The sequence below is a fragment of the Protopterus annectens genome, chromosome 1.part1 (assembly GCF_019279795.1).
Source record: "Protopterus annectens isolate FY-2018-M chromosome 1.part1, PAN1.0, whole genome shotgun sequence".
Lineage (NCBI taxonomy): Eukaryota > Metazoa > Chordata > Ceratodontiformes > Protopteridae > Protopterus > Protopterus annectens.
In genome coordinates this window covers 177,368,622-177,394,909 of record NC_056726.1, presented here as the reverse complement: position 1 = coordinate 177,394,909, position 26,288 = coordinate 177,368,622, and the positions used below count along the sequence as shown (strand labels likewise).

General features: G+C 39.6%; 1 protein-coding gene across 1 annotated transcript in view; it reads left to right on the top strand.

The window, feature by feature from the left end:
* The window catches only part of LOC122804231 (heat-stable enterotoxin receptor-like), a 1,796,602-nt gene that overhangs the window by 852,481 nt on the left and 917,833 nt on the right, over positions 1-26,288 (top strand). The window contains exon 9 of the mRNA XM_044073980.1: positions 7,421-7,502. Coding sequence (XP_043929915.1) covers positions 7,421-7,502 — 82 coding nt within the window. The remainder of the gene's footprint in view (positions 1-7,420; positions 7,503-26,288) is intronic.

Sequence of the window (26,288 nt, the reverse complement as noted above, 5' to 3'; positions counted from 1 at the left end):
TCTCTTTTGTGCTCCTCCCACTTACTTCTAGACAGGAATTTCTTCATTCTGTTGTACAGTGTATTTATGCCAAGGGTCCAACGGGTGGCTTGTTTTTCTGGGTAGAGCTGGGTTTAGTTTGGTCAGGTACTTTTGTTTCTATGCAGTTGTTTAAGTGGTTGTACAGGGCATTCATGTATTCTTCTGCAGAGGCCTTTGTGTTTTTGAGGTTAGGTGGTGCTTAAAAATTACCTATGCTATCACTTAATAGGAGGTAATTTGCCTTGTTGTTCGAGAGTATTTGCATTAATAAAGTCCATGAATCTTTGAGCCTGCATGTTAGTGGTCATATATCTTTCCCAGTTTATGAAGGGATAGTTAAAATCGCCCACGAGTCGTGTATTGGGCTGAATGGCAAGTGATTCTAGTAAGGTCAAGTATGCAGATTGGTTTTCATGGTTTATGGTTGGGGACCTGTGGCTAGAGATGATATGATGGGGTGGGGGGGGGGGGGTTACCTGCCATCATCTGGTCATGGGGTAGCTTAAGTGAGTCATACGGCTTGACCAATCTAGAGGTGTGATTACTTTTTATGTAAATGGAAACACCTCCTCCTTTTGTCTTTTCCTTTTCAGAGTAGTCTGAATGTGTGATAGGCATTGCAACCTTGCACTGCTGGGTTGCTTTCTGTAGCCTTAAACCACATCTCTGTACCTGCACAGATGTCAGCATTTTCCATGAGTCAGGGAGTGCACTTTCTTGTTAAGACTCCTAGCACAGAGCAGTAATTCCTTCAGTTTGGCATTAGACAAATTTGTTATGTAGGTAGGTTAGTTGGTATGGCACTGCCTAAAAAAGGCATTATGGGGTGGCTAATGCCTTGGTCAGTATTTGAAAGTCTAGCAGTGACAGGTGCAGACCATCTCTGTCAAAGCAGTGTGGTTTGTTGATCATATTGTCCCAGGGCGACAAATACTGGATCCCCTTGGAATGAGCCAGTAGCTAAGCTTATTATTAAAGTCAGTCATTTTCTGTTTGTATTAAAATATCATTCTCGGTGAGGGTAGAATACTACCTAATGTGAGGCTCATACTAGCCTGTGATACATATTTAGAGAGGTCCATCATGTCTCTCTTTATGTAGTCCAGGGAGTTACATCTCACATCCACAAGGACTATTAGTGAGTCATACTGGTACTTGTGGTTGAGTGACCTGAGGGACTTCATGATCTCATTAATCCTGGCACCTGACAGGCAACTGACTGTAACTCTCTCTTTATCCACCCTGGTAAGGGTGGTGTCCATGTGTCTCATGACAGATGTTTGAATGTGTGGTGTTTTACCTTAGTGGCTTGCTGGTGGAGACACTGTGATGTGTATTTTTTGTCTAGTGGTTGGTGTTGACTTACTTTTGTTTGCATGTGGTTTCTGAGGGGACACCTCTGATGTTTGATAAGTTACTTGTGAGTAACTCAGCATATGTGAATTTATGTGTCGAGACCTTATTTAGTGAGGGAAATGATGTGCATGTGCTGACAAACTGTTTCTCATTTGATATGTCAGTATGTGAGAGTCGTGTCTCAATTTTCATAATGTAACTGCATCTTTCACATGCTGTATTTGTGTCAGGATTAAGTGGTTGTCAGCATGCATGAGATAATTGCTACATTGCCTCAGGGAGCACATGTCCACCAGGCTGACCACAGAGATAGCCAGAAAGTGCCTATCCATGGTTTCAGTTTTTTTACTATGGATTTAACCAAGGGGAAGACTGGGAAGATTTAACTGGAGTGGGATGATAGCACACGGATGCAGAATGGATGCTATACCCAGTGTGAACTGCAGCTATCCAACAAGGTGATGCTGCTCTATGTGCAACTCAGATGCTCCTAGAGCAGCAGGAGGATTGGGAAAGGTCACAGAGATAGTTATTCTAAGGGAAATTTTAAGTTGATAACATTTGTATCTATACAGGACATTGCTAACTGCTGCTCCATGGGGAGCAGTTTAGTGCAAACACTGGGCTTATATAAAATCAGAAAAACATGTTTTACAAAAGCAAGGCCTATAGACCAATCAGGAAAACACACAATAAGCTTTCAGCCAGCAGCCATCAACTCAGATAGGTTTGCTACAGCACACATCTGCCACAAGAGTGCAGTTGGAAAACCCTCTTAATGTAAAAAAGCTGGTTTTAGAGCTCAAGTGCAGGAAAACCATCTAGATACTACTGTCCTGCAAAACTGTCAGACACAATGTAATTAAGTACTACAGCAGCAGTGGAAACAGTTCAGCTTTGAAACTCTAAACATGTCAATCTTTTGATTTTGAATCACTTTTAACTTTATAGGTTCACAGGTTCATGGGTAAGTACTAGGCTAGCTGCTCTTCAGGACCATTTTAAGCCTAGATAATTTCCCTTTTTATGCTTAAAATAACCTATCCGATTTGGTTATAGATTGGCCTTACTTGGCCTTACTCTTCCCATGATCGATAATTATATATTACCTGTAGTGAAAATAACTGGGATCATACCATAGATAATTTGAGGGGACCCATTTATGGGACAAAGCATTTATAAGCTGTATCTGTCCATAAGTTGTACTGGGGCAGTCCTGGGGTAAATTGTCTGATTATCATCCATAGATCTAAGTTACACTTGAAAATGGACAGGAATAAACTCTGTTTAATGTGGATGTGGAGTCTGTTCCATAGCAGTGGTATCATCTGTGATCTAAATGTGTCCCTCTAAACTGTTCTGTTGAGGTTGAGAAGAGGTTTAGATCACTAGGCTTAGTATTTCCGATGCCACTTAATTTGCTGATGGGAAATAAATCCATCTGTAATGGTCAGAGGATACCTTGTATGCCAGACACAGGTCACCTCTTAGCAGTCTGTAGGATACTGAGTATAGTGACAAAGCTTTCAGTTGGCCCATGTAGGACATGTTGTTTAGGCCTTGTATCCTTTTAGTAAGGTGGAGGAGTGTCTATATTCACCAAGGATATTCACACCACCAGGCTAGTTGCCCAACACAATGCATCTGAAATTCTCCAGGTGCAACTAACACTAGGTAAGACTGCAATCCAAATTGTAGCTTGCTACAGAAACCCCACCATGCCCCAAGATTCTCACTACACCTTTCTAAACATACTAGAAAATGTTAAACTACAACCAAACACCCTAATACTGGGTGATTTCAACTACCCTGCCATTAACTGGGAAAGCTACTCGTGTACCAACACCTTTGCCCAACAGTTCTTGGAATTCATAAATTCCAATGACTTGGATCAACTAATCCATAGTCCCACCAGGGGCTCTAATATTCTAGACCTGGTCATTATCAACATAGGAAATCGATGCTCCACACCTATGGTCACCCCCTCATTGGTCAGGTCAGACCATAAGCTAATCACCCTTAACATTCACATCCCCCCACCCCCCCAGTAAGGAAACCTCTATAAAAAACTTCTCCAAAGCCAACTTCATGCTAGTCAAGTCAGAAGTGACAAACTTCATGACACCCATGCAGACAGGAACTGAAAGTTCGACTGCTGAGTCCTACACTAAGGCACTGTCCGAGCACATCCACTCATGCATGAATCGTGCCATCCCAAATAGAACCAAGATGCTCTCCTCCAAAAAAAGGAAGCCAATCTGGTGGTACCCTGCCATAAACAAACTTTACAACAAAAGGAAGAAACTATTGCAGAAAAGAGGAAAATCCCAGGATGCAAAAAACTCCCTTACCAGCCTCAGGAAGAAGCTGAGATCCTTCATAAAATCCTCCAAAGCTAGTTATGAAAATAAAATTGCCAATGATTCCAAAGACAACCACAAGGCATTCTATAACTATGTCAAGAATCTAAATGGCAATGCTCAGATCTGCTCTGAGCTACAACAGAATGGCATTAAATATACTGATCCCAAGGATAATGCCATTATCCTGGCAATCGATTTAGTGCCAACTTCACCCCTCTCTCACCCCCTAAATGGCCTATCTCAATACCAGAAATTTGCCAAATTCAGGTAATAATGGCCACACAGGTAAAAAACGCACTCTCCAAAGCTAAGAATACAGAATACATGGGACCAGATGACATCCTGTGCTGTGTACTACATGAACTACAAAATGAAATGGCACCTCACCTAAGTGTCATGTTTAATCATGCCCTCACCTCAGGCTTCATGCCCACTGAGTGGCACACAGCTACAGTTATCCCACTCCACAAGGGGGGATCCACCTTGGATCCCGGGAACTACCACCCTATCAGTCTGATGAGCCTGATCTGCAAGGCCATGTAATGTATTATCATGGAACTTATAAACAAAGACATTGGTAATCTTCAAACACTGGACCTCACACAGTTTGGGTTTGTGAAGGGCTGATCTTGTCTCCTGAACCTGACTGACTTCTTCGAGTCAGTCTCCAGAGCCGTGGATGAGGGTAAGGTGGTCTACACAGCCTGTCTGGACCTCACCAAGGCCTTTGACACCATCCCCCACCCTGGAATCATAGATAAACTTACTAAGCTGGGCATTAATCCCTACGTTACTCGATGGGTTGCCAACTGGCTTACTGACAGAAAGTAGCTGACTCCAAATCCAGCTCCAGACAAGTGACAAGTTGAGTACCTCAGGGTTCAGTCCTGGGACCGCTCTTGTTTGGCATCTACTTCTCTGAAGTACAGGCCAACACTAAGGGACTCTGGCTAACAAAGTTCGCAGATGACTGCAAACTGGGAGCCATTATTGAATCCCCAAATGATGTGGATACTCTATAAAAGGACCTTACAGAAGCAGATGCTTGGTGCCAGAGCCATGGGATCAAGCTCAATGCCAAGAAATGTATAGTTATCCCCTTTGGGAAAAAACATGTACCCGTGTATTATCACATAGATGGCAGTACACTAAACACCGAAAGTGTGATAAGAGACTTAGGAACACAAGTGGACAGTGGTCCCACCTTCGATAACCACATCGCCACAACAGTCAGGAAATCCTTCTATGTGGCACACCTCATCATTAAGGGCTTTTCATCCAGAAGAAAGGAGGTCATTGTCCCACTGTACTCATCCCTCATTAAACCCATTATAGAATACAACCCCCCATTTGGCATGTACCTCTCAAGACATATGCAACAACTGGAAAGGCCGCAGAAATACCTCACTAAAAGAATCACAGGACTAAAGCAGATGTCCTATGCCGACCGCCTTAAAAAACTCCAGCTATACTCTGTTGCATATCGTCTACTCAGAGGTGATCTCTGCTTAACATACAAGGCCATGTCAAACCCAGAGCTGTTGGACATGCTACACTTAAAGAAATCCCAATCCCTCAGAGCCACACGCTCCAGAGATCTAAACCTTGTCATCACAATAAACAAAACATGCTGGAGGGAGAGGTTCCTGACCCAGAGACTCCCCAGACTCTGGAATAGACTGCCCATCCATGTCAAGCACAGCGCCTCTTTGCCCTCTTCAAAAGGAACCTTGACGATTGGATGGGAGAAAGGAAATTCACCCTGGGGATCATGTCAGTCACCCTACTAGACAGGGGTCCAGTAAAGTAAATAGTCATTGAAGAAATTTCCAGGGAATTGTTATGGCTAGGCTTGTATTGGCCCTAGGGACCGACAGCCTAGTACCTACCTATGAACCTATGGAGATTCCAGTTGTTAAGTGGGTCTGGACAGATACATACCAAAGGGAACATTATACTTGGTGACTGTCTTAATCAGGGCTGAGTAAAGTGGGACAATAACATCCTTATACATAGAATACCTTTAGTTATAAGCCATGGAACATAGAATATTTTTTCTTACAACAATAGACACTTATTGATCAAACGTTAGGTTACTGTCTACATAAGTTCTTATATATTTTCCTTTCAAGATTTTATTACTGTAATAGTACTAGATCCTATATTTTCTGCTTTCCATAGTTGTGGCTTTATAATCCCTTGGCAGTGTCATTTTATCTTTCAGTCCAATGTACAGTGATTATTAAGTAAAGTGCGCTTTTATTCTGTAACAAATGAAGCCTGATCTGTTATGCTTTGAGTACTATTAAACAACTATTAGTACAATTAAACAACTATTAACTACTTATTCTTTAGGTAATTGTACAACTTAAGGCTGCTACAAATAATTATTTTGCCCTTAAGGCTGATAACTGAATAGTGTGAGCTGTGATGATTCTGTAAAGTCTGTTTTGATTATATGTGTATACAGTTTATGCATGCTGTGGAAACTGTCTAGTAATGCTATTAGCAATTTTTCATACTGAACATCTGAAATAGATGTCTAGGAGTGTTATATCCAGAAAATGACACTAAATGAAATACCTTTTCCTACCAGCAGTATCTACAAACAAAAATCATAAACTGAAATTCAGTACCTTCTTTTTTCATGCAATCGTCTTGAAATACTTCTTGTTGTGATGTTACTAATCTGCATGAATACACATCTGCATCTGTACTATGTACATGCTATAACTCTAAAGAATGCTTTCCTCTGGGTAACTGAAACAAATCTACATAAATTCAGTTAGCATACTCTTCCTGTGGTGAATAATCTAAGCAGTGAACTGCATTTCATTTATAGTTATGGAAATATTGAAAAAATTATAAATTGTATTGTCTTATTAACTGGTACATTAGAAACTAGTTCACACACACTTATGGTCTTCACTTCTGGCTTTTCTATAAATGAGTAATCTTGATACTTTACTTGTTCAACACATCACTTACCAGAATAAAAAAAGTATAAGCATTACTAAACACAGGTAAAGTGAATGTAGGTCACTGATCTCTGATTGGCTAAGTTAGATACGTTAACAACTTGTGCATTACTAACTCCATAAATGATGCTTATAGGACTGGTAAAATCATTACAATTAATAACATTTTTCAGACCACTAGTTTGTCATGGAAATCTGAACCTCCAGACCTTGCTGTGAATTTAGTCAGGATCACTGCAATCCAAAAGTAATGGCTCTAATGTTATAGCTAAATAAAAATAGTCTACAATGTATACAATGCTAAATCGATAGTATAGAGAATCTTTGACTTGTAAGATGATCATATTCAAACACCTTTCTTCTACTTCTACACATATTCACTGGGAAGTAAAACAAGATTATTGTGTTGTTATATAGACAGAATTATCTAACTGTGGTTTCTACCATTGCTGGTCCTCAGAGTAGTTACTGAACTGAAGAAAGCCTTTCCATCGCTAGCATAAGAATGGATTCCATACAGCGATATTCACTGACTACCAATGTATGCATTTGTTTTTAAATAGCTAATTTTAAGCCTCAGAGTTTTTATCTTTTGTCATATTAAGCACTGATCATTTTTGCCCTCCCACAGGTTGACTGTTTCTTTACACTGCAAAAATGTATGAGTTAGTTAGTATATCTTATTTTTCTCATTCTGTGTAGGCTTCAACAAACTAATCATCGCCATTATAGCCCTGACTGTCACAGTGGTGTTGGTATTCCTAATTGCACTCATAGCTTTCAGGTACAGTATGGGCATCCTACCCAAATTCTAGACTAGAAAGCCTGTAAGTAGAAGTTTTATGCCTTAAAAAAAGTTGCTGTGGTTTCCTTCCATCTTCCAAATATTTCACATCTAACACCAGCAACAGGATTTTTATTTCTCCGATGATGATAGACAACAGAATAAACAAACAAATTCTGCAACACTGGATTCCAGATTTGTGGTAAGCACTAGAAGGAAACTAAACTCAGGAGACATCTATGACACACAGACATACCAACAGCAGCCTTTTCTTTATTATGACTGCTTGACTTATATGTTTATCCTGTGCAGTAAAGTTAAAATCCTAAGAACTAGCTGTAACCAACATATGATTTTTTGTTTTTTAAATATTCAGACAAACTGTCATGTTAATTTCTCATTTATGTTATTAGTATAAACGAGTTTTATTCCCCCATTTGATGGCTTTACATTTTAGACTTCATTGCTTTCTGCATTGTTAAGTTTACATGCTGTTCTTGGGATGACTGAGACATGAATAGCAGATGCTGGACCATAGCCATGAGAGTTTTAGATGCTCATATCATTTCGGTTCTAGTCTTATATGATCAAGATGTTAAAACTCATTATGTTTATGTATTATTAGGCTTGCAGTCTTCCAGAGAAAAAGTGATAAAGCCATTGCACTAACTCTCAGTGATATTTCTTTTTCCAAGTGCAGTGATCACATATAAAGGGGTATGGGTGCATGGGGGAGTGAATCAGACATAGGAGGGTGGGGGCTTGCTCCTGAAAAAAAAACTTGTTTTTATTTGTGACATTTCTTCCTGTTGTACTAAGCTTGAGTAAGTTTGATCTAAGTTACAGTATACTTGAATTTAAGCAATAAGAGTATTCTGTGTCAGGCTTTGATGATGTAAGCTTAGTTGAGTCAAGAAGTAGTGGAAATATTAAAATGCTATACTGAAGAACATTCTGAAACATTCTTAATACAGAGTATTACAACAGATCTTTCAGTTATAACCATGATATTACATTTTGTTCAAGTACAGTGTGGCAATGAATTTAGCTTGACAGTGAAGACCCACTTGTAAAGTCCAAGAAATAACTAATAGTTTTCTAGGAAAAGACCACGTACTTACAAGTTCCACATGCACATGTGTGTGTGCACAATTACACACATGTGCATGTCTCTTGGATTACCTGCAACAAATAACCACACTTAGCTGATAACTGTGTCCTACAATCCCATAGTACTCTTGTTGGGGTCAGCAGTGCAGTGAGATGTATCGACTCCCACTCCAGGATGGGAAAGCTGGTACTGACGGGTCTATATCATTTTGATGAAGACTGACAATATCGAAGCTGATATTATCGGCACAAGAATAGCGAAAGTGCAGAACATAAACGGAAATCTCCATAAGGACAGATTTCCATTTACTTCAATGTAGTGCGGTCTCAGAGTTGGTATATTTAAGTGGCGTGGGGTGTGGCGGGTGCAGGGGGGCTTGCCCCCCTGCCTACACCCTTTTTTTTTTTTCTTTTTTTGTTTTGAATATATAATTATATTTTTATAATCATTCGAAGTTTTAATAGTTCGATCACTAAAAGTCGATCTTTAGTGATTTGAACTATTAAACTTTCGATGATCTAACATAGACCCGGTACTGACTGCTCATTCTTACCTTTCATCCTCCCAAGTTATTCCAGGATCTGAGCTACAATGCTAGAGCACTCTAATACAGTTTCTTTGTTTTTATGGCAGCACAAAGCATGTTCCAGTTTTCAAAACTTTTTGTAGGTTTCCTGGTGCTGGTGCCATCTGTGTAGCTGTGCAAATCATGCTAACAAGAAGGTTATTAACAAGGCACCAGTTGTTTTCTGATTAATGCATTGGCCTCTTATATCAGATATTATTGGTTAAGTCACATCTGGTAATATCAGTCATACTTTTCAAGCCACGTAAAACCCACTATTACTCGACCTCCTATTTCTGTGCAGAAGTAGTGGATCTACAAATATCTGAACTAGAGACCTAAATCTACACAAAAACTGAATAAGACTCACTATAGGCATAAGTTTCTAGCTCACTGTATTCACAGCATATTGAATAACTTATCACTACAGATCAAACAAAGTACTACCTTGGCTACCTAGAAGGTTAGCCTTGATAGCTGTATGGGTAGACACAAATTCACGAGAAGATTATCAGGAATAGTCCTGTTCAATTTCAGAGGTGAGCACTATTAAGTGCTCAGAAGTGTGGCAATAATGTTTAAGTGTGTCTGCTTAAAGGTGCAGGCATTTTATGGTCCTTGTGATCACATGTGTAGTAACTGTTCCTCTATTTCTATGTTTCAAACTGCAATTTCAAAAGAAATACAGAAAATGTTGAAACTTATAACACTAATAAAGACCCCCAGCAACGTTTAACATTGGGAGAGTTATATCCTTCCATTTGTCTGCTGCTTATATATAGAAACTCCAAGATTACTGTATCTCAAATTAGGGAGACTATCTGAATAACTTAACATGTGACTGGTTCACTATTAGAAGTTTCAGACTATGCAACATGAGTTCCCAGATACTGAAAAACGAAATCTGATTCTACACATGTAACACTGAACTGTAAAATTTGTTGTTATACATTAAAAATATGTTTTTTTTTTTTTGCAGAGGGAAAGCCAGTCTGTACCCTTTAATATAGAGGACTGCACCCTGTGCATCACTGTTACTTACATATTAGATCTCCAGTATCACAATACCTTAGAGAATAGGGGATTTGGTATATATTTCACCCTAATCCCACTTGGTTTCTCAGAGTTTTTGGACTTGTACTATTGGGTCTTGCACATACTAGAACCCCTTTAGGGGTTAATATATACTCCCTATACTCTCATTTACAGTCCTGCTATTCTGAGAATTGCAACTAGGATAATCAGAATTTCAGTAAAGGTATATCATTAAGAATAAGGTATCAGACATTATGGTCTTAAGTACACAAGAAAAGCTAATCTTGACTGTTGAGGCAAACATATTTAACTTGTTTCAGTACTTTAAGATTTCTTCTTTGTTTGTAAATTAACTAATGAGACAGCCATCAGTGCTACCTGATTCCCCTCATTGTAACGGCTTTCTGAACCATACCATACAAAAGTGCCTTCAAATTCTCATTTTTGAATTAGGGTATTGGAGAACCTGTTAGAGATAATAAGAATTTTGTTCCTCTATGTTGTACTATCAATATGCCTTTTAAGTTCTGATGTTATTAGACCACAGAACAGCCACATCTAAGAACTGCACTTGAATATAATGGTTGTATGTTTGCTCCAAGTCTACACTATAAAAAAGCCAAATGTTTGGTGTCATCCAACTATGATACAGAAAATTAAATTCTGTGTCAGAGTGGTAGCTGATGAGACAAGAGAACACTATGCCTTCAAAGCTGGAACAGGCAGGAAAACATGAGCACATAGGAAGGTAATGAGACTCATCTGCAGGAGGAGGTAATTCAGGCCCATTACTTTAATAAGAGTTTGATTCTAGATTCAAGCATTCCAAGTTAGGGAAGGTCTGCAGAAACGTTTCAAGTCTACAGAGAAAGTTATGAATTTGGGGGAAGCTGCCCTGAATCATGAAGCTGTTTACTGGATACTGATAATTTTCCTGCTTAATGGGGAGAAAAGGAGTCCTTGAAAGAGAAGACTGAACTCTACGAGTACTAATTATTTGTAAGTCAGTGACAGGAACAATGCACCTGTGGAACTGACTAAGAAACCTCACCAGTCTCCATTTTGAAAGTCTAAAGCTAGCTATGAAAGATTAATTTATTTCTGAGGGCACTGGAAATATACTACATTGGTGGCAGTAGTAGGTATAAAAAACAGTTTCTTTACCAGCTGTGATTTTCAAACAGTTGCCTGAAAAGTGCTCTGCCTGAGATTTTTCCATAGCCATGCAAGCTCTGTTTAAGAAGTAATTGTTGATTGACTGTTGGACATTAATAGTAGGAACTTGCGTTGCCTGAAAAGGTTACTGAAATTTTAAAACTGTTAAACTCCTGCGGTGATTTGAGGAGTTACTTGGGGATCAACATGACCAAAAAGAGGGTTGCTGTGAAGAACTGTTCTTATTAGAATGTCTTCTGGAAAAATGCTTGTGAGAGTGAAAATGGTTGTCTTGTAGGTTTTTTCTAGTAGTATATTTTTCTGTGAAGGGAAAGCCCTGTGTGTACAGACCTTCAGCTACTGAATCCTATACAAATGAAAAGATTACTTGAGACCTTAATAAACTTTATGACAGCTCTGCGAGAACTTTGCATGACCACTGACCAGTTTAACCTGTTCAAGAAATTTCCACTGTCGTGATCCATCCTCCCTCTTCTCTGGGAATTTCAAATGCCAATAGGTCTCTGAAATAGCTAAGCAGTGAGCCCCTCAACCTCAGCCCCTAAGGCAAAACATCTTACCCAATACACTAATCATAGGTGACTCAATAGCGAGGCACACTGATGCCCCACTCACTAGGTTGAATAAGGAGAAGGTAACAGTCAGCTGTCTGTGGGGTGCCAGGATCCAACACATAACACACGCACTCAGGTCACTCCACAACAAGTACAAGTATGACTGTCATTGTCCATCTGGGTGTGAATGACCTCAGACGTACTTCCCTGGACTAAGTGAAAAGAGACATGAAGGAGCTCTTGGATTATGTAGACAAAGCAGGTATGACCCTAGCCCTGAGCAGCATCCTGCCATTGCCCAGAATGATACCACAGTACAAACACAAAATGACTGACTTCAACAACTGGCTAAGTTTCTGGTGTCATTCTAAGTGGATCCAGTATCTGTCTGCTTGGGATTACATGATTGACAGAACTTGATGCTTTGCCAGAGATGGCCTGCATCTGCCACACCTGGGCTTCCGGATACTGGCTAAGGCTCTTGCCACCCCATAGTGCCTTTTTTAGGTGGTGTTCCAAAGACCAAACTACCACCGTAACAGCTACAAATAAAAACAAACTGAGGGTCATGTTGCTCAATGCTAGAAGTCTAAATATCAAGATATACTCGCTCAAAGCCTTCCTCAAGATGGAGAACATCAACATTTGTGCTGTAACAGAGACCTGGTTTAAAGCAGCAAAGAGCACCCCTGCACTACCAGGTTATAACTCATTTCACACCTTTCGGCCCCAGAATTTGGACCGAAGCTCCAAAGGTAGCAGTGTCTCAATATTCATAAAGGATATGCACACCTCCAGACCAGTAGCCCAGCATAATGCATCAGAGATACTTCAGGTACAACTAACATTGGGCAAGGCAGCAATTCAGGTCGTAGCCTGCTATAGGTCCCCAGCCATGTCCCAAGACTCCCACTCCACATTCCTAAACACACTGGAAAATATTAGGGTCCAACCCAACACCCTCATACTGGGTGACTTCAACTATCCCTCCATTAACTGGGAAAACTATTCATGCAGCAATCCATTTGCCCAACGTTTCCTGGAATTCATTAATTCCAATGCCCTGGACCAGCTCATTCTTACCCACACTAGAGGAAGCAACATCCTTGACCTGATTATTACTAACATGGGTGATCGTTTCTCTAAATCAATAGTCAATTCCTCCCTGGTTAGATCCGACCACAAACTAATCACCATGGAAATCCACATCCCACCCGCACCCTCCGCAAAAGGTACCACCATGAAAAACTTCTCCAAAGCTAACTTTGGGCTCCTAAAAACAGAGTTAGCCAACTTCACAACACCCATGCACTTGGAGAATAGTTGCATGACTGCCGAATCATACACCAATGCAGTATACGAACAAATACATAAAATGCATGGAACTTGGCCATACCCAACAGAACCAAAACACTGTCCTCCAAAAAAAGGAAGCCAAATCTGGTGGTTCCCTGCCATTAACAAACTCTACAACAGAAGATAGAAACTGTTGCAGATAAAGGTAAAGTCCCAAGACTGGAAAAACTTCCTTATTAGCCTCAACAAAAAGTTGAGATCCTTCATCAAATCATCTAAAGCTAGCAATGAAGGAAAGATTACAGTAGACACTAAAGACAACCACAAGGCCTTCTATAGCTATGTCAAGAATCTCCATGGCAATTCCCAGATTTGCTCGGAGTTACTGCACAATGTTATCTCCTATACTGCGCCAACAGATGTTGCCAACATACTGGTCGACAGATTCAGTGCCAACTTTACTCCTGTCTCTCCCCCAAAGGTCCAATCACAATACCAGAAGAATGCCAGGCACCCAGTATTATCACTGCACAGGTTAAAGTTGCATTGTCCAAGGCTAAGAATACAGCTTCCATGGGACCCAACAATATCCCTGGCTGTGTTCTACATGAACTACAAAGTGAACTGGCACCACACCTGTGTGCCCTGTTCAATTACAGCCTTGCCTCAGGCTTTGTCCCTTCCGAATAGTGCACTGCCACAGTCATCCCTCTCCATAAAGGGGGAATGACTACAGACCCTGGGAACTATTGCCCCATTAGCCTGACAAGTCTGATATGCAAGGCTATGGAACACATAGTCATGGACCTAATTAATAAGGACATAGGAAATCTCCAAACTCTGGACCCAATGCAGTTTGGATTTGTGAAGGGTAGATCACGCCTGACCACCCTGGATGACTTCTTTGAGTCAGTCACCAGAGCTGTGGACGAAGGCAAGGTAGTTCATGCAGCCTACCTCGATCTGGCCAAAGCTTTTGATAACATTCACTAGTTGGGAATCATAGATAGACTCATTAAACTAGGCATCGACCCCTATATCACTAGATGGGTTGCAAATTGGTTCACATATAGAACCCACAGTGTGAAAGCAGCAGACTCCAAGTTGGACTGACAACCAGTCACGAGTGGAGTCCCACAGGGTTCAGTCCTGGGTACTCTCCTGTTTGCAATCTACATCTCAGAAGTCCAGGCCAACACAAAGGGACTCTGGCTGACCAAGTCTGCAGATGATTCAAGCTGGGAGCCATTATTAACTCCCCAGGTGATGCAGGCTACAGGCCTCAGTGAGACAAACAACTGGTGTCAAAACCATGGCCTTAAGTTCAGTGCCAAAAAATGCATCATCCCCTTTGGGAAAAACTCAGTCCCCACAAATTACCACATTGATGGTAGTCCACTGAACACTGAAGACATTATAAGAGATCTAGGGACATAGGCTGACAGCAACCTCTCCTTCAACCACCACATTGCCACTGTGGTCAGAAAATCCTTCTATGTGGTGCATCTCATTACCAAGGGTTTTGCATCCAGGAAGAAAGAGGTCATCATTTCTCTCTACTCTTCCCTCATTATACCAATCATTGAGTATAATGCTCCATTTGGCATGTACCTCACTAGACACCTGCAACAGCTGGAGAGGCCACAAAAGTACCTCACAAAGAGGATCCTAGGGCTTTAACACATATCCTACACAGACAGACAAAAAACTCCAGCTTTTCTCCATCTCATATCATCTACTGAGAGGTGATCTCTGATTGACCTACAAAGTCATGTCTGACCTATCTCTGCTGGAAATGCCACATTTAAAGAAATCTCAATCCCCCCACACCACATGCTTCAGACATCTCAACCTCATTACCACGATCAACAGAAAATGCTGGGAGGACAGGTTTATAATCTATAGACTGCCCATGCTCTGGAATAGACTTCTAATACACATCAAGCAGAGCACCTTACTGGCCCTCTTCAAGAGAAACCCTGACGAGTGGATGGGCAATAGGAAGTTCACCCCAGGGATCACTCCAGTGGCTCTACTCAAAAGAGGCTGTAGAAACTAACTAATGTCAGATGGCATGATGCCAGAGTAATTCTATGGGCTAGGCATGTAAGGGCTCAAGGGCCATCAGCCTAGTACACACCTATGAACCTAGGAACCTAGGGAAGATAAGTAGAGGTATACCTCTTGGCCTTTAAAAGGTGCATGGATTTACAGCAGTGGCCCCAAGCCGAGAGCTCCAAAGGTTTATTATCACACTTCAGTGGAGATTTGATGAGGGTATGTATGCACCTGGAAAATAGTGATGCCCAGCAGTACCGCAAACTGAAACAATAAATATTGGCAAGGACTGGAGCTTCACCTGCAGCACAGTGCTTAAGTTCACAACTGGGCATTCAGTACCAACAGGTCAGGCCACCTATGACCAATTTAATACATATTTTAAAACTTTGTCTAGAACCTCGTGTAAACCATGTAAGTAAAACTGCAGAATTAAAAGGATACGCAAAGGTAATTTTAAACAATGAGTATTCCGGAATGACACTATGTCTTCTGAACAGCTAGTTGTGTTAGTAGAACACTTATTTGTAATGGAACTTGTAAGCTCTAATTTAGACTTGTAAGCATCAAGGACTAATAACCACCCATCACCTAAGTACATTGCTTTGCCTCCATACAAGAAAAAAACTGAAAATGTCACAATTTGAGGTAGTTTGTTTTAAATGTTCTACACTAGGACATGTAGTCAAACACTGTACAGTTAGTAACAATACTTTGCATGTAAACATTATTAATGCCAGCCTGCAAATTGTACCTAGAAGCATGCCTATGGAATATTATATTGCCAGTAATAGCGCTGAATCTGCTTTGTATCAGTGCACTTCTACTAAACCTGCCAAATGTGATATTGTAGTGCAAGGAAAGTAAATAATGAGTTTGCGGGATGCAGGGCACATGGTTACATTACTTTAAGGACCGTATGTTTCTAAGCACAAAACAACTGTTAAACAGAAAACTGAAGTAATATATGTAAATGGAGACAAATAAGAATACCCTATAACACAGGCCAAAATATAAACTATGTTAGGTAAAGTATTATACCTGGTAGTTTTACTACCTAACTTACTACATGATGTGATAACTGGCCAAAACGTTTTCCAGTTTAAAGAGCTATGAAAGTTGTGGAGGGGGAGGTTGAACAAGATATTTGCCAGAACTGCATAGCTTTAGCAATTAAAAGGGGGGAAAATAGAAAGCAGAGAATGAGCTAAGATTTGGTTCTGGGTGGAAGTTTTAGGCAAGTCTGACGCAGAGTTTGCCAAGAGCCTCCAGCTGTTAAAATATTGAAAGAAGTCCGTGTGGAGACTGACATAGAAGGTGACCCTTACCAAAAGACCCCAGAAGTTAAAGTAATACTAGAAGTCAGTGCAAAAACTGACAGGGAAGAACTTCAAGCTAAGAATAAGAGAAGTGGGTATAGAAAATGAAGAAAAAATATGACTGTCATACTGAAGAAAAAAGTAAAGGGCAACCCGAAAAAGAGTCCAAAACTTCTCTCAGCTGTACCACAGCAAGCAGCTAGTCAGAAGCAGAACTATAAATGTAAATAAAATTAGGAATATTTTGAAGTAGAGGAATGGAAACTATTAGTATACCTCATGGAAGAATATTATTTTTGTTAGCTGCCCTTTTTAGATGATGAATTAGATGACATGAGGATGCCTGGAGAAGTTGTCATGGCCTCCACTTCAGCCAGAATATCTATGAGACTAACATCCATTTGGTTAACCTCCAGATAAGCCAGGTTAATTTTAAGAAAGCTGAGTGGGGATATGTTACACTTAGATGAGCTAGACAGAGAATGCAGCTAGAGGAGGTGGGAGCCAAATTAAATGAACAGCTACATTCCATAGCCAAACTTAGAGCTAAGAAAGAACCTACTGTAAAGGGTAACTGAAAATAAAGAGCAAATACTGTGCCAGTTACTAGTTCCAAGACCTTTTAGAATACTTGCAATGAAGGTAGCACATAGACATATTGAGTGGCCATTTAGAAAAGGGTTAACAAAATCCAGAATTTTGACTAGATTATAATGGCTTGGTTTTACAAAGGCCATGCAGACCTTTTGTACAGTTTGCCTAGAGTGTAAAAGCACAGCATCCAACCACAGGTTTAAGAACCCTTTGAAACCTTTACCCATTCAGGGTGCCCCATTTCAATGCATTGCAGTGGGTATTGTAAATTACTTGTTAATAAGTAAGGGTTGTCAGTGCATCCTAGTATTTATAGAATAAAATTCCCTGAAGTAATGCTCATACAAAGAGTCAGTGCAAAGGCTACAACTAAATAATTACTGTTTTTTTCCTATTTTAGGAATCCCCCAAGAAATTCTGAGCAGGGACCCCTGTAGATGTCAAAAGTAATCCATGAATTTTGACATTTTCATACTGAAGAAGTTTAGGACATGCGGATACCACTCACAAACAGATAGTTTTGCTGAGTGCTTTAATAAGACTTTAAAATCTATGTTATAATTGCAGATGGGAAAAACTGAGACTAGCTGCTGCCATGCCTTCTTTTTGCTGTATGAGACGTACTCCAAGCCTCTACTGGATTAACACCATTTGAACTGTTTGGCAGATATCCCAAGGCTTGTTGGAAATAGCAAAAAACATGAGAGAAAAAATGCCCTCTATGAAAGTATGATAGGGCATTTTTTTCCATACTTGCAGGGCATCTTGAGAATAAGAATTCCTGTAGTAAGAGAAAATATGGACAGAGCTCAGAAGACACAATAGTGACCATGAAATAGAAATGCTTGTCCCAGAGAATTCAAGACAAGAGATAAAGTACTTGTGTTAGCAACTAGTGCTGAAAATAAGTGCCTTGCAAACTGGAAAACAACTTCTTAATTTGAGGAAAATGTGATTTATATGGTGATATAATCAAGATAAAGGAAACTAGAACAATTACTCCACGTAAATATTCTAAAATCTTGGAGAGAAACTAAGGTTTTTGTGGTATGTTTACAGAAGAAATCAATAACCCCTCCTCACAGCATGTCCTGTAATCAAAAAAGAGTAGGCATTATCTAAGTGTCAGATACAATAGATGAAGACATTTGTACTCTGGTGTAAGGAAATATTCTTAGAGTGGCCTAACAAAACCAGTTTAAACCAGTACAACATAGAAACCATGCTTGTCGAGAAAGTGAATTTGAATCAATGCCACATAACAAAGTCTCAAGACCAAGCAGTGAGAGAAGAAGTACAAAAGATGCTTAAACCTGGAGTCACAGAACACTCCAAAAGGGAATGGGATAGTCTCATAATACTGGTTCCAAACCCATTGGGTCTAGAAGATTTTGCAATTACTTTCGAAAGTTAAATAGTTTACTGAAATTTGATAAAAATCTCATGCTCTCAAATGGACAAACTGAAAGCCTGGGCAAGATTAGAGCTGATGGGCAAAATTCTTAGACCCCCATATCAGGTGAGTATGCATCAAGCTACCTAGATGATGTAATGATATTTTTTGAGGACTGAGAAAGCCACATTAGTAAGGTTCAAACCACGTTGGATTCTGCATGTCACCCTTGACTAATTGTTAATTCAGGTAAGTACAAGTTAGTGCAGCAACTCACTATTTAGGGTAAATATTATTAGCCAAAGGATAGTAACAGCACAACTGGCCTATATCATCAGGAAGCTGCAAGTCAAAGCTTTCTTTGGCCTGCCAAACTGTTGGGAAATGTTTATTCTGAATTTTGCTAAAACTGCATGCTCTTGGACTGATTCAACAAAGGATAAGACACCTTTGAGAATTAAGTGGATGGATAAAGAAGAACACACCTTTAGATAATTAAAGGCAATGATATGCTCGGAACCTATACTGATAGCTTCTGAAGTTTCCAAATAGTTCCTGGTATACATTGCCACCTCTGATGTAAAGTTGTTGCTGTGTTGCCTTAGATGGTAGATTGAGTAGAACATCCCATGTACGACATCAGCAGAAAGCTCAGCAACTCTGAGAAATACTATTCAGTGATAGAAATGGAGTGTCTGCTAATCAAATGGGCCCTCACCATTCTCAAGTACAACTTATTAGGAAAAGGGTTAATGTTTGTCATTGATCATACTCCTCTTCACTGGCTTCACAAAGAGAGAAGGGCAGCAGCATGAAACCATCCAGCTCTTCAACTTTACCATTAAACATAATCCATGTTGCAACCATTTTAATGCAGATAGTCTGTCTCAGGCATGTAGCTCATCCACTGGGTTTTGAACTGATAGTTCAGTGGGGTCATGTGACATAGTACTGGCTGCTGAGCTTAGACAGCATTGTGCCTTTAAGTCTGAGAGAGGCAGGCAGGAGTAAGCAATGGAAACAGATTCCGGTTTGGGGATCTGCATAGGAATTTCCAGTCCCCAGGAAGTTCTGAATGTGAGGGAAAGTGTCCTAAAACTTGAAGAACTAATGGTAATGTTGCACTTTGCTGAGATGTTGCTGGATTATCATACTTAATCAATAGAAAAAGAGGCATGGAAGGAAAAGACTAAGCTATGTTAACAGTGACTATTATAAATCAATTGTGTGAAAAAATTATATTGTTGGATAGTTTGTGAAATTGACTGTGAAAAATGTCCATGAAAATTTCAGCAGTGTGTGAAGAACTGAATTTTATTTTTTACTTATTGTCTGATTTCTTTAGTCCATTTTAATCTAGCTAATGAAAACTAAGTGATGTTTATATTTAAAAAAATTAGTCCTCTGAAATACACATGGAAGGTAAAATCACATTCCTACATGTAGTGTCCCTGCTGTTTTAATTTGCTGTCCACTGTTCTAAATGAGGTTAAAAAATAAGCTGCTTTTTTCTTGATTCCCCAAGCAACCTGCCATTCAGTATTCATAAAATGCTTTATGGGTTGCATGTATGTTAATTATAGGCATCCAAACTGCAATCCAAGATCACACTCTATAGACTCCAGTAACATTCCTTGTAAATAAGCTTCCATTTTGAAATTGGCCATAATATTTTTGTTTATTTCTGAAATCACTAGAAGTACAGTGTAATACTTACATACATATACACACACACACACACACACACACAGATATGCATGCATCATACATGCATACATAAATAAATAAATTCCATTCTAATCATTGAATGTAAAGTCACAAGTGCTTAACTGTAGCTCCCTGAGTCAAACTCCTCAGTCAATGCTACTCATAGGAAATCATTGTGGGTGTGGTTTATATACCTGCACCAACAATGATTTACAGTTTTTATGAGTTTCTCTTTGTTCCATGGCTATGTAGCTTTGGAGTTAATATATGTTTTATAAGGATGACTATTTGTGATGAAGTCCAAAGAACTGTACATTCCCCTACACTATTTTCCCTGTTTATAAATAACATATCATCTGATATATCCCATTTTCCCATCATCATAAATGTATATGACATAGTTCACAACAGTCACACACAACAAAGAAGACTTTTTGTATTTCACTAACTGGCTACAAGACAACAGGTTTATCCTTAAAAAAAAAGCCCATGCTCTTTGAGGCACAATTATCCACATTTCCCACTGCTTTGGGAAAAAGTACTCTGAACCCCTAAAAATGTAACATATTTTCTCTGCCTAAATGTGTAGCTTGACTGAAATCTAAACTTTTAATACCACATTAAAGTTACGAAATCAAAAATCAGCACACTTTTGTTCTTGCAAAATGGACTCCCATTTTTTTTCTCTTGAAGAAGGATGGCTGTAGGAAAATGAGTCCCTTTTTCTCTGTAGACTCTAAACAAAATCCATCCAAAGCATTTCAAAAACATCTACAGGTTTATCACCCTAACCTGTAAAAAGAGATCACGCCTGTTTGATTCTAACCAAAGTGAAATGGCTGCATGTACAACATAAATCCAAGCTACTTTTATGTTTTTTAGTCCAAAATTGTTTTCAAGAAAATTGCTTTTTTTGCTAGCTTGTTAAATTTCTCCCCATATATCAGTCTAAAGCTATAGATCCATTCCTAGTTTGAGTCCTCCCGTAAGGAACACACTCCATTGCATAAATCACAGTTTCTGCATGCTAGTCCACAACTCTGGCATTCCATGTCAACTTCATAAAATTTCATAACATTTTAGGGAAGTTGTCCACTAAAAAGGCATTCTGAGCACACTTAAAAAAATCTCTTGAAAGAAGCAAAAAAATCTCTTGAAAGAAGCAAAATGTGATTGATTCCTAAACAGTAGAATAACCTAATTGCTCATTTAAGTCCTTCATTTGCTATTTATTCTATTTCCTTGAAATTAGTTACATTCCAGTCTTCATTACTCCCACGTTTCCTCACTCTCCTTCCCCTACACTCCCTTCCTCCTTGCACCGTCTCTTGTAAATATTTGTTGAGACACTGTATGTGTACGTATAAACATTGCATATTAAAAAAATTTTGCATTATAACCTTTTTTGTTACTTAATTGGACATTTTGTTACATGGACTGTTCCATAATGGGAATATATTTGCTTATACATCGTATTGCATTTATTACTAGTATATGAAACTGCAAGAAAAACCTACCCAAGCTAGCGTTTTCACTGTGTGATACCTTAAAACTCCTGTAACAGTGGCCCATGGGATATATACAAATGACCCCTTAAGGGCATCAAGTGTTTCAGCTGTATGGCTTCTGAAAATCTATGACTTTTGGCTGTATTGGTCTGAATGTATCCATTTACAGGAGGTTTAAGGTATTCCACAGTGAAAACTCTATTGTGGCTAGGTTTTTCTTGTGGCTTTTTACTAATTGGTTTGTCTGTGTGAACTTTTTACTGTTTAGTTTAGATATTACTAGTATATAACATTTGCTTATTCCTTTGCAAACTACCGACTAAGTTTAAAAAAGGTCTATGTGGATCACAAGTCTGCCTCAGATAATTAAAAAATAAATAAATACATAATAAAATAACTCACTTAATGAATTTTGAACACTGTGAAAGGACATCCTCCTTAGCAAGATCAGTCCTGAATTTTAAACATATAATGTATGTGGTCTACAGTTTTATTAATATCTGGCAGACCAAACTGGGTCTATATCAGATTGTCGAAGTATGAATACTTCGAATCACTAAAGATCAAACTTTGGTGATCGAAGTATTCAAACGTTGAATTGCTATAAAAATAGTTTTAACACAACAAAAGAAAAACAAAAGGGTGTAAATAGAGGGGTAAGCCCCCCTGCACCCCCCCATGTGGGGGGCAAGCCCCCCCCCCACACCCCCACTCTTTAAATATACCAACTCTGAGATAGCTCTACAGTGTAGGAAATGGAAATCTTTCATTTCCGCACTGTATTGCACTGAAGTGCGATCTCGGAGTTGGTAAATTTAAGTAGCGGGGGGTATGGGAGCTTGCCCCCCTACTTACACCCTTCTGTTTTTCTTTTGTTGTTTTAAAACTATTTTTATAACAATTTTAAGTTTGAATACTTTGATCACTAAAGTTCGATCTTTAGTCATCATCATCATCTTCTTTCGGCTGTTCTCGTTAGGGGTCGCCACAGCGGATCTTCTGTTTCCATTTCTTCCTGCCCTCTGCATCATGCTCTTTCACACCAACCGCCTGCATGTCCTCTCTCACCACATCCATAAACCTTATCTTAGGCCTTCCTCTTTTCCTCTTACCTGGCAGCTCCATCCTTAGCATCCTTTTCCCAATATACCCAGCATCCCTCCTCAGCACATGTCCAAACCAACGCAATCTCGCCTCTCTTGCTTTGTCTCCAAACTGTCCAACCTGAGATGACCCTCTAATATACTGATTCCTAATCCTGTCCATCCTAGTCACACCCAGTGCAAATCTTAACATCTTTAACTCTGCCACATCCAGCTCTGACTCCTGCCTTTTCGTCAGTACCACTGTCTCCAACCCAAATAACATAGCTGGTCTCACTACCCTCTTGTAGACCTTCCCTTTCACTCTTACTGGTACCTGTCTGTCACAAATCACTCCTGACACTCTTCTCCACCCATTCCACCCTGCCTGTACTCTCTTCTTCACATCTCTTCCACACTCACCATTACTCTGAACTGTTGATCTGAAGTACTTAAACTCATCCACCTTTACCAACTCTACTTCCTGCATCCTCACCATTCCTCTACCCTCCCTCACATTTACACACATATATTCTGTTTTTGCCCTGCTGGCCTTCATTCCTCTCCTCTCTAAAGCATATCTCCACCTCTCCATGGTCTCCTCAACCTGGTCCCTACTCTCACTACATATCACAATGTCATCTGCAAACATCATAGTCCACGGGGCCTCCTGTCTGATCTCATCTGTCAACCTGTCCATCACTACTGCAAATAAGAAAGGGCTCAGAGCTGATCCTTGATGTAATCCCACCTCCACCTTAAACGTATCTGTCACTCCCACTGCAGTCCTTACCAATGTCACACTACCCTCGTACATATTCTGTACCGCTCTTACATACTTCTCTGCCACTCCCGACTTCCTCATACAATACCAAAACTCCTCTCTTGGCACCCTGTCATATGCTTTCTCTAAGTCCACAAAGACACAATGCAACTCCTTCTGACCTTCTCTGTATTTCTCCAACAACACTCTCAGAGCAAATATTGCATCTGTAGTGCTCTTTCCTGGCATGAAACCATACTGCTGATCCCTAATCATCACCTCCTTTCTTAACCTAGCTTCCACTACTCTTTCCCATAACTTCAAGCTGTGACTGATCAATTTTATCCCTCTGTAGTTACTGCAGCTCTGCACATCACCCTTATTCTTAAAGATAGGTACCAAAACACCTTTTCTCCACTCCTCAGGCATCCTCTGACTTTCCAAAATTTCATTAAACAATCAGGTTAAAAATTCCACTGCCATTTCACCTAAGTACCTCCATGCTTCCACTGGCATGTCATCTAGGCCAACAGCCTTTCCATTATTCATCCACTTTATAGCTGACCTTACTTCCTCCTTGCTAATCTGTTTCACATCCTGATCCACTATCCCCACATTATCCAACCTTCTTTCTCTCTCATTCTCTTCATTCATCAGCCCTTCAAAGTACTCTTTCCAACTACTCAACACACTCTCCTCACTTGTGAGTATGTTCCCCTCACTATCCTTTATCACCCTTACCCAGCTATGTCTCTCTGTCTAGCCAATCGGTACAGGTCATTTTCTCCCTCTTTAGTGTCCAATCTCTCATACAACTCTCCATATGCCTTATCCTTAGCCTTCGCCACCTCTCTCTTTGCCATGCGTCTCATCTCCTTAAACTCATGTCTACTTTCTTCATCTCTTTGGCAATCCCACTTCTTCTTTGCCAGACTCTTCCTCTGTATACTCTCCTGTAATTCCTCATTCCACCACCAGGTCTCCTTGTCCTCCTTCCTCTGTCCAGATGTCACACCAAGCACCTTTCTAGAAGTCTCCCTTACTAGCTCTGCTGTCATTTCCCAGTGATTCGAAGTATTCATAGTTCGACAATCTGATATAAACCCACAAAATTCATACTGTGTATTAATATTGATATAATGTGATCTACATTTCTAGTAATATCTGGCAGACCACTTTAAAGTGGTTCTCTTCAATGGCAGAAGTCTCAACAAAAAATAGCCTATTCCTGAGGATCTCTTGCATTTGGAAAATATCCATGTTTTCTTATTACTGAAATTTGGTTTAAAAGTAAGGAAAGACTCCCTGCAAACCTGTGTTTTGAACCTTTCATGCTTTCAGGCCTAGTGTAAATGGTGGTGATGCATATATATTTGTTGGGACTATATTACCCCCCAGGAAGATTCTTAGGGACCCACAAAAAGAAGTCACTGGACTTCATATCACCCTAGATAGGACAAATTATCAACTCATAGCCTGTTATATGCCACCCTCCAAGTCCCCTGATAGTCATCTAAGATGCCTCAATATACTAGATGATCTCCATATCAATAAAAATCTATTATACTGGGTGACTTTAACTATCCGTCAGTAAAATGTAACACCTATACCTCCAATGTAAGGTATGTTCAGAATTTCTTAAACTCAGGAATCCAAAACTCTGTGGAGCAGATTGTAGATAAACTGACCAGAGGACACAGAATTCTTGACTTTGTCCTCACAGATATAGATGCCTCATGCACTACTCCTTTGGTATTCCCTTCCCACTGAAGTCTGACCCCAAACTTGTTAACATTCACCTTAAAAACTTCCAAAGCCCATGCAAAAAATATCTCCAAATTCAAAGACTATAAACATGCAACTCTCATCCTATACTATGATGCGATATCACATTTCTCTTATTAACATCAACATAGGAGCAGTGGCTAGCTACATTAAATAATTGTACACCCATTTTGATAAATGCATAGAAATTGCAGTCCCTACTAGAGCTAAGTATCATTCAAAAACAGAACATCATTAACTTTAATAAGCAACAAAACAAAGAAAATTCTTAAATTATACAGCAGATTGAAAACAACTCATATCAAGAGGAGTATTAAAAACCATACAAATAAATTGAAAATCACCACCAGTTCCTGCAAAGCTAACCATGAAGTTAGTTTAGCATCAGTAGCTAAACATAATTTTAAATCCTTTAGTTATTAGGAAACTAAGGAACAACATAATGTTAAATTATTTAGTTGTTAGGAAAGTAAGGAACAACACCCTAATTTGTTCTGAAATTGTTCAAGATGGCATCTCATGTAGACCCAATTGACATTGAGAATCTACTTGACAACAAATTCAGTGATAACTTCATCTCCAAGACTACTATTCATTATCATTAAATCCCAGAATCTCTTACCTCTCATTTTACCACAAAGGAACATACACTGAAGGCACTGAATTAGATCAGAAATACTTCCTCCATGGGGACTGATTATCTACAGGGCTGTTTAATACATAGTGCTGACTGCATACTTGTTGACTGACTCTACAAACTGTTTAATCTTAGCTTAGCTGCAGGTTTTGTCCCTGAAGAATGGTGCTCTGCAATTGCAATAAATTCATGTCAATCAACAA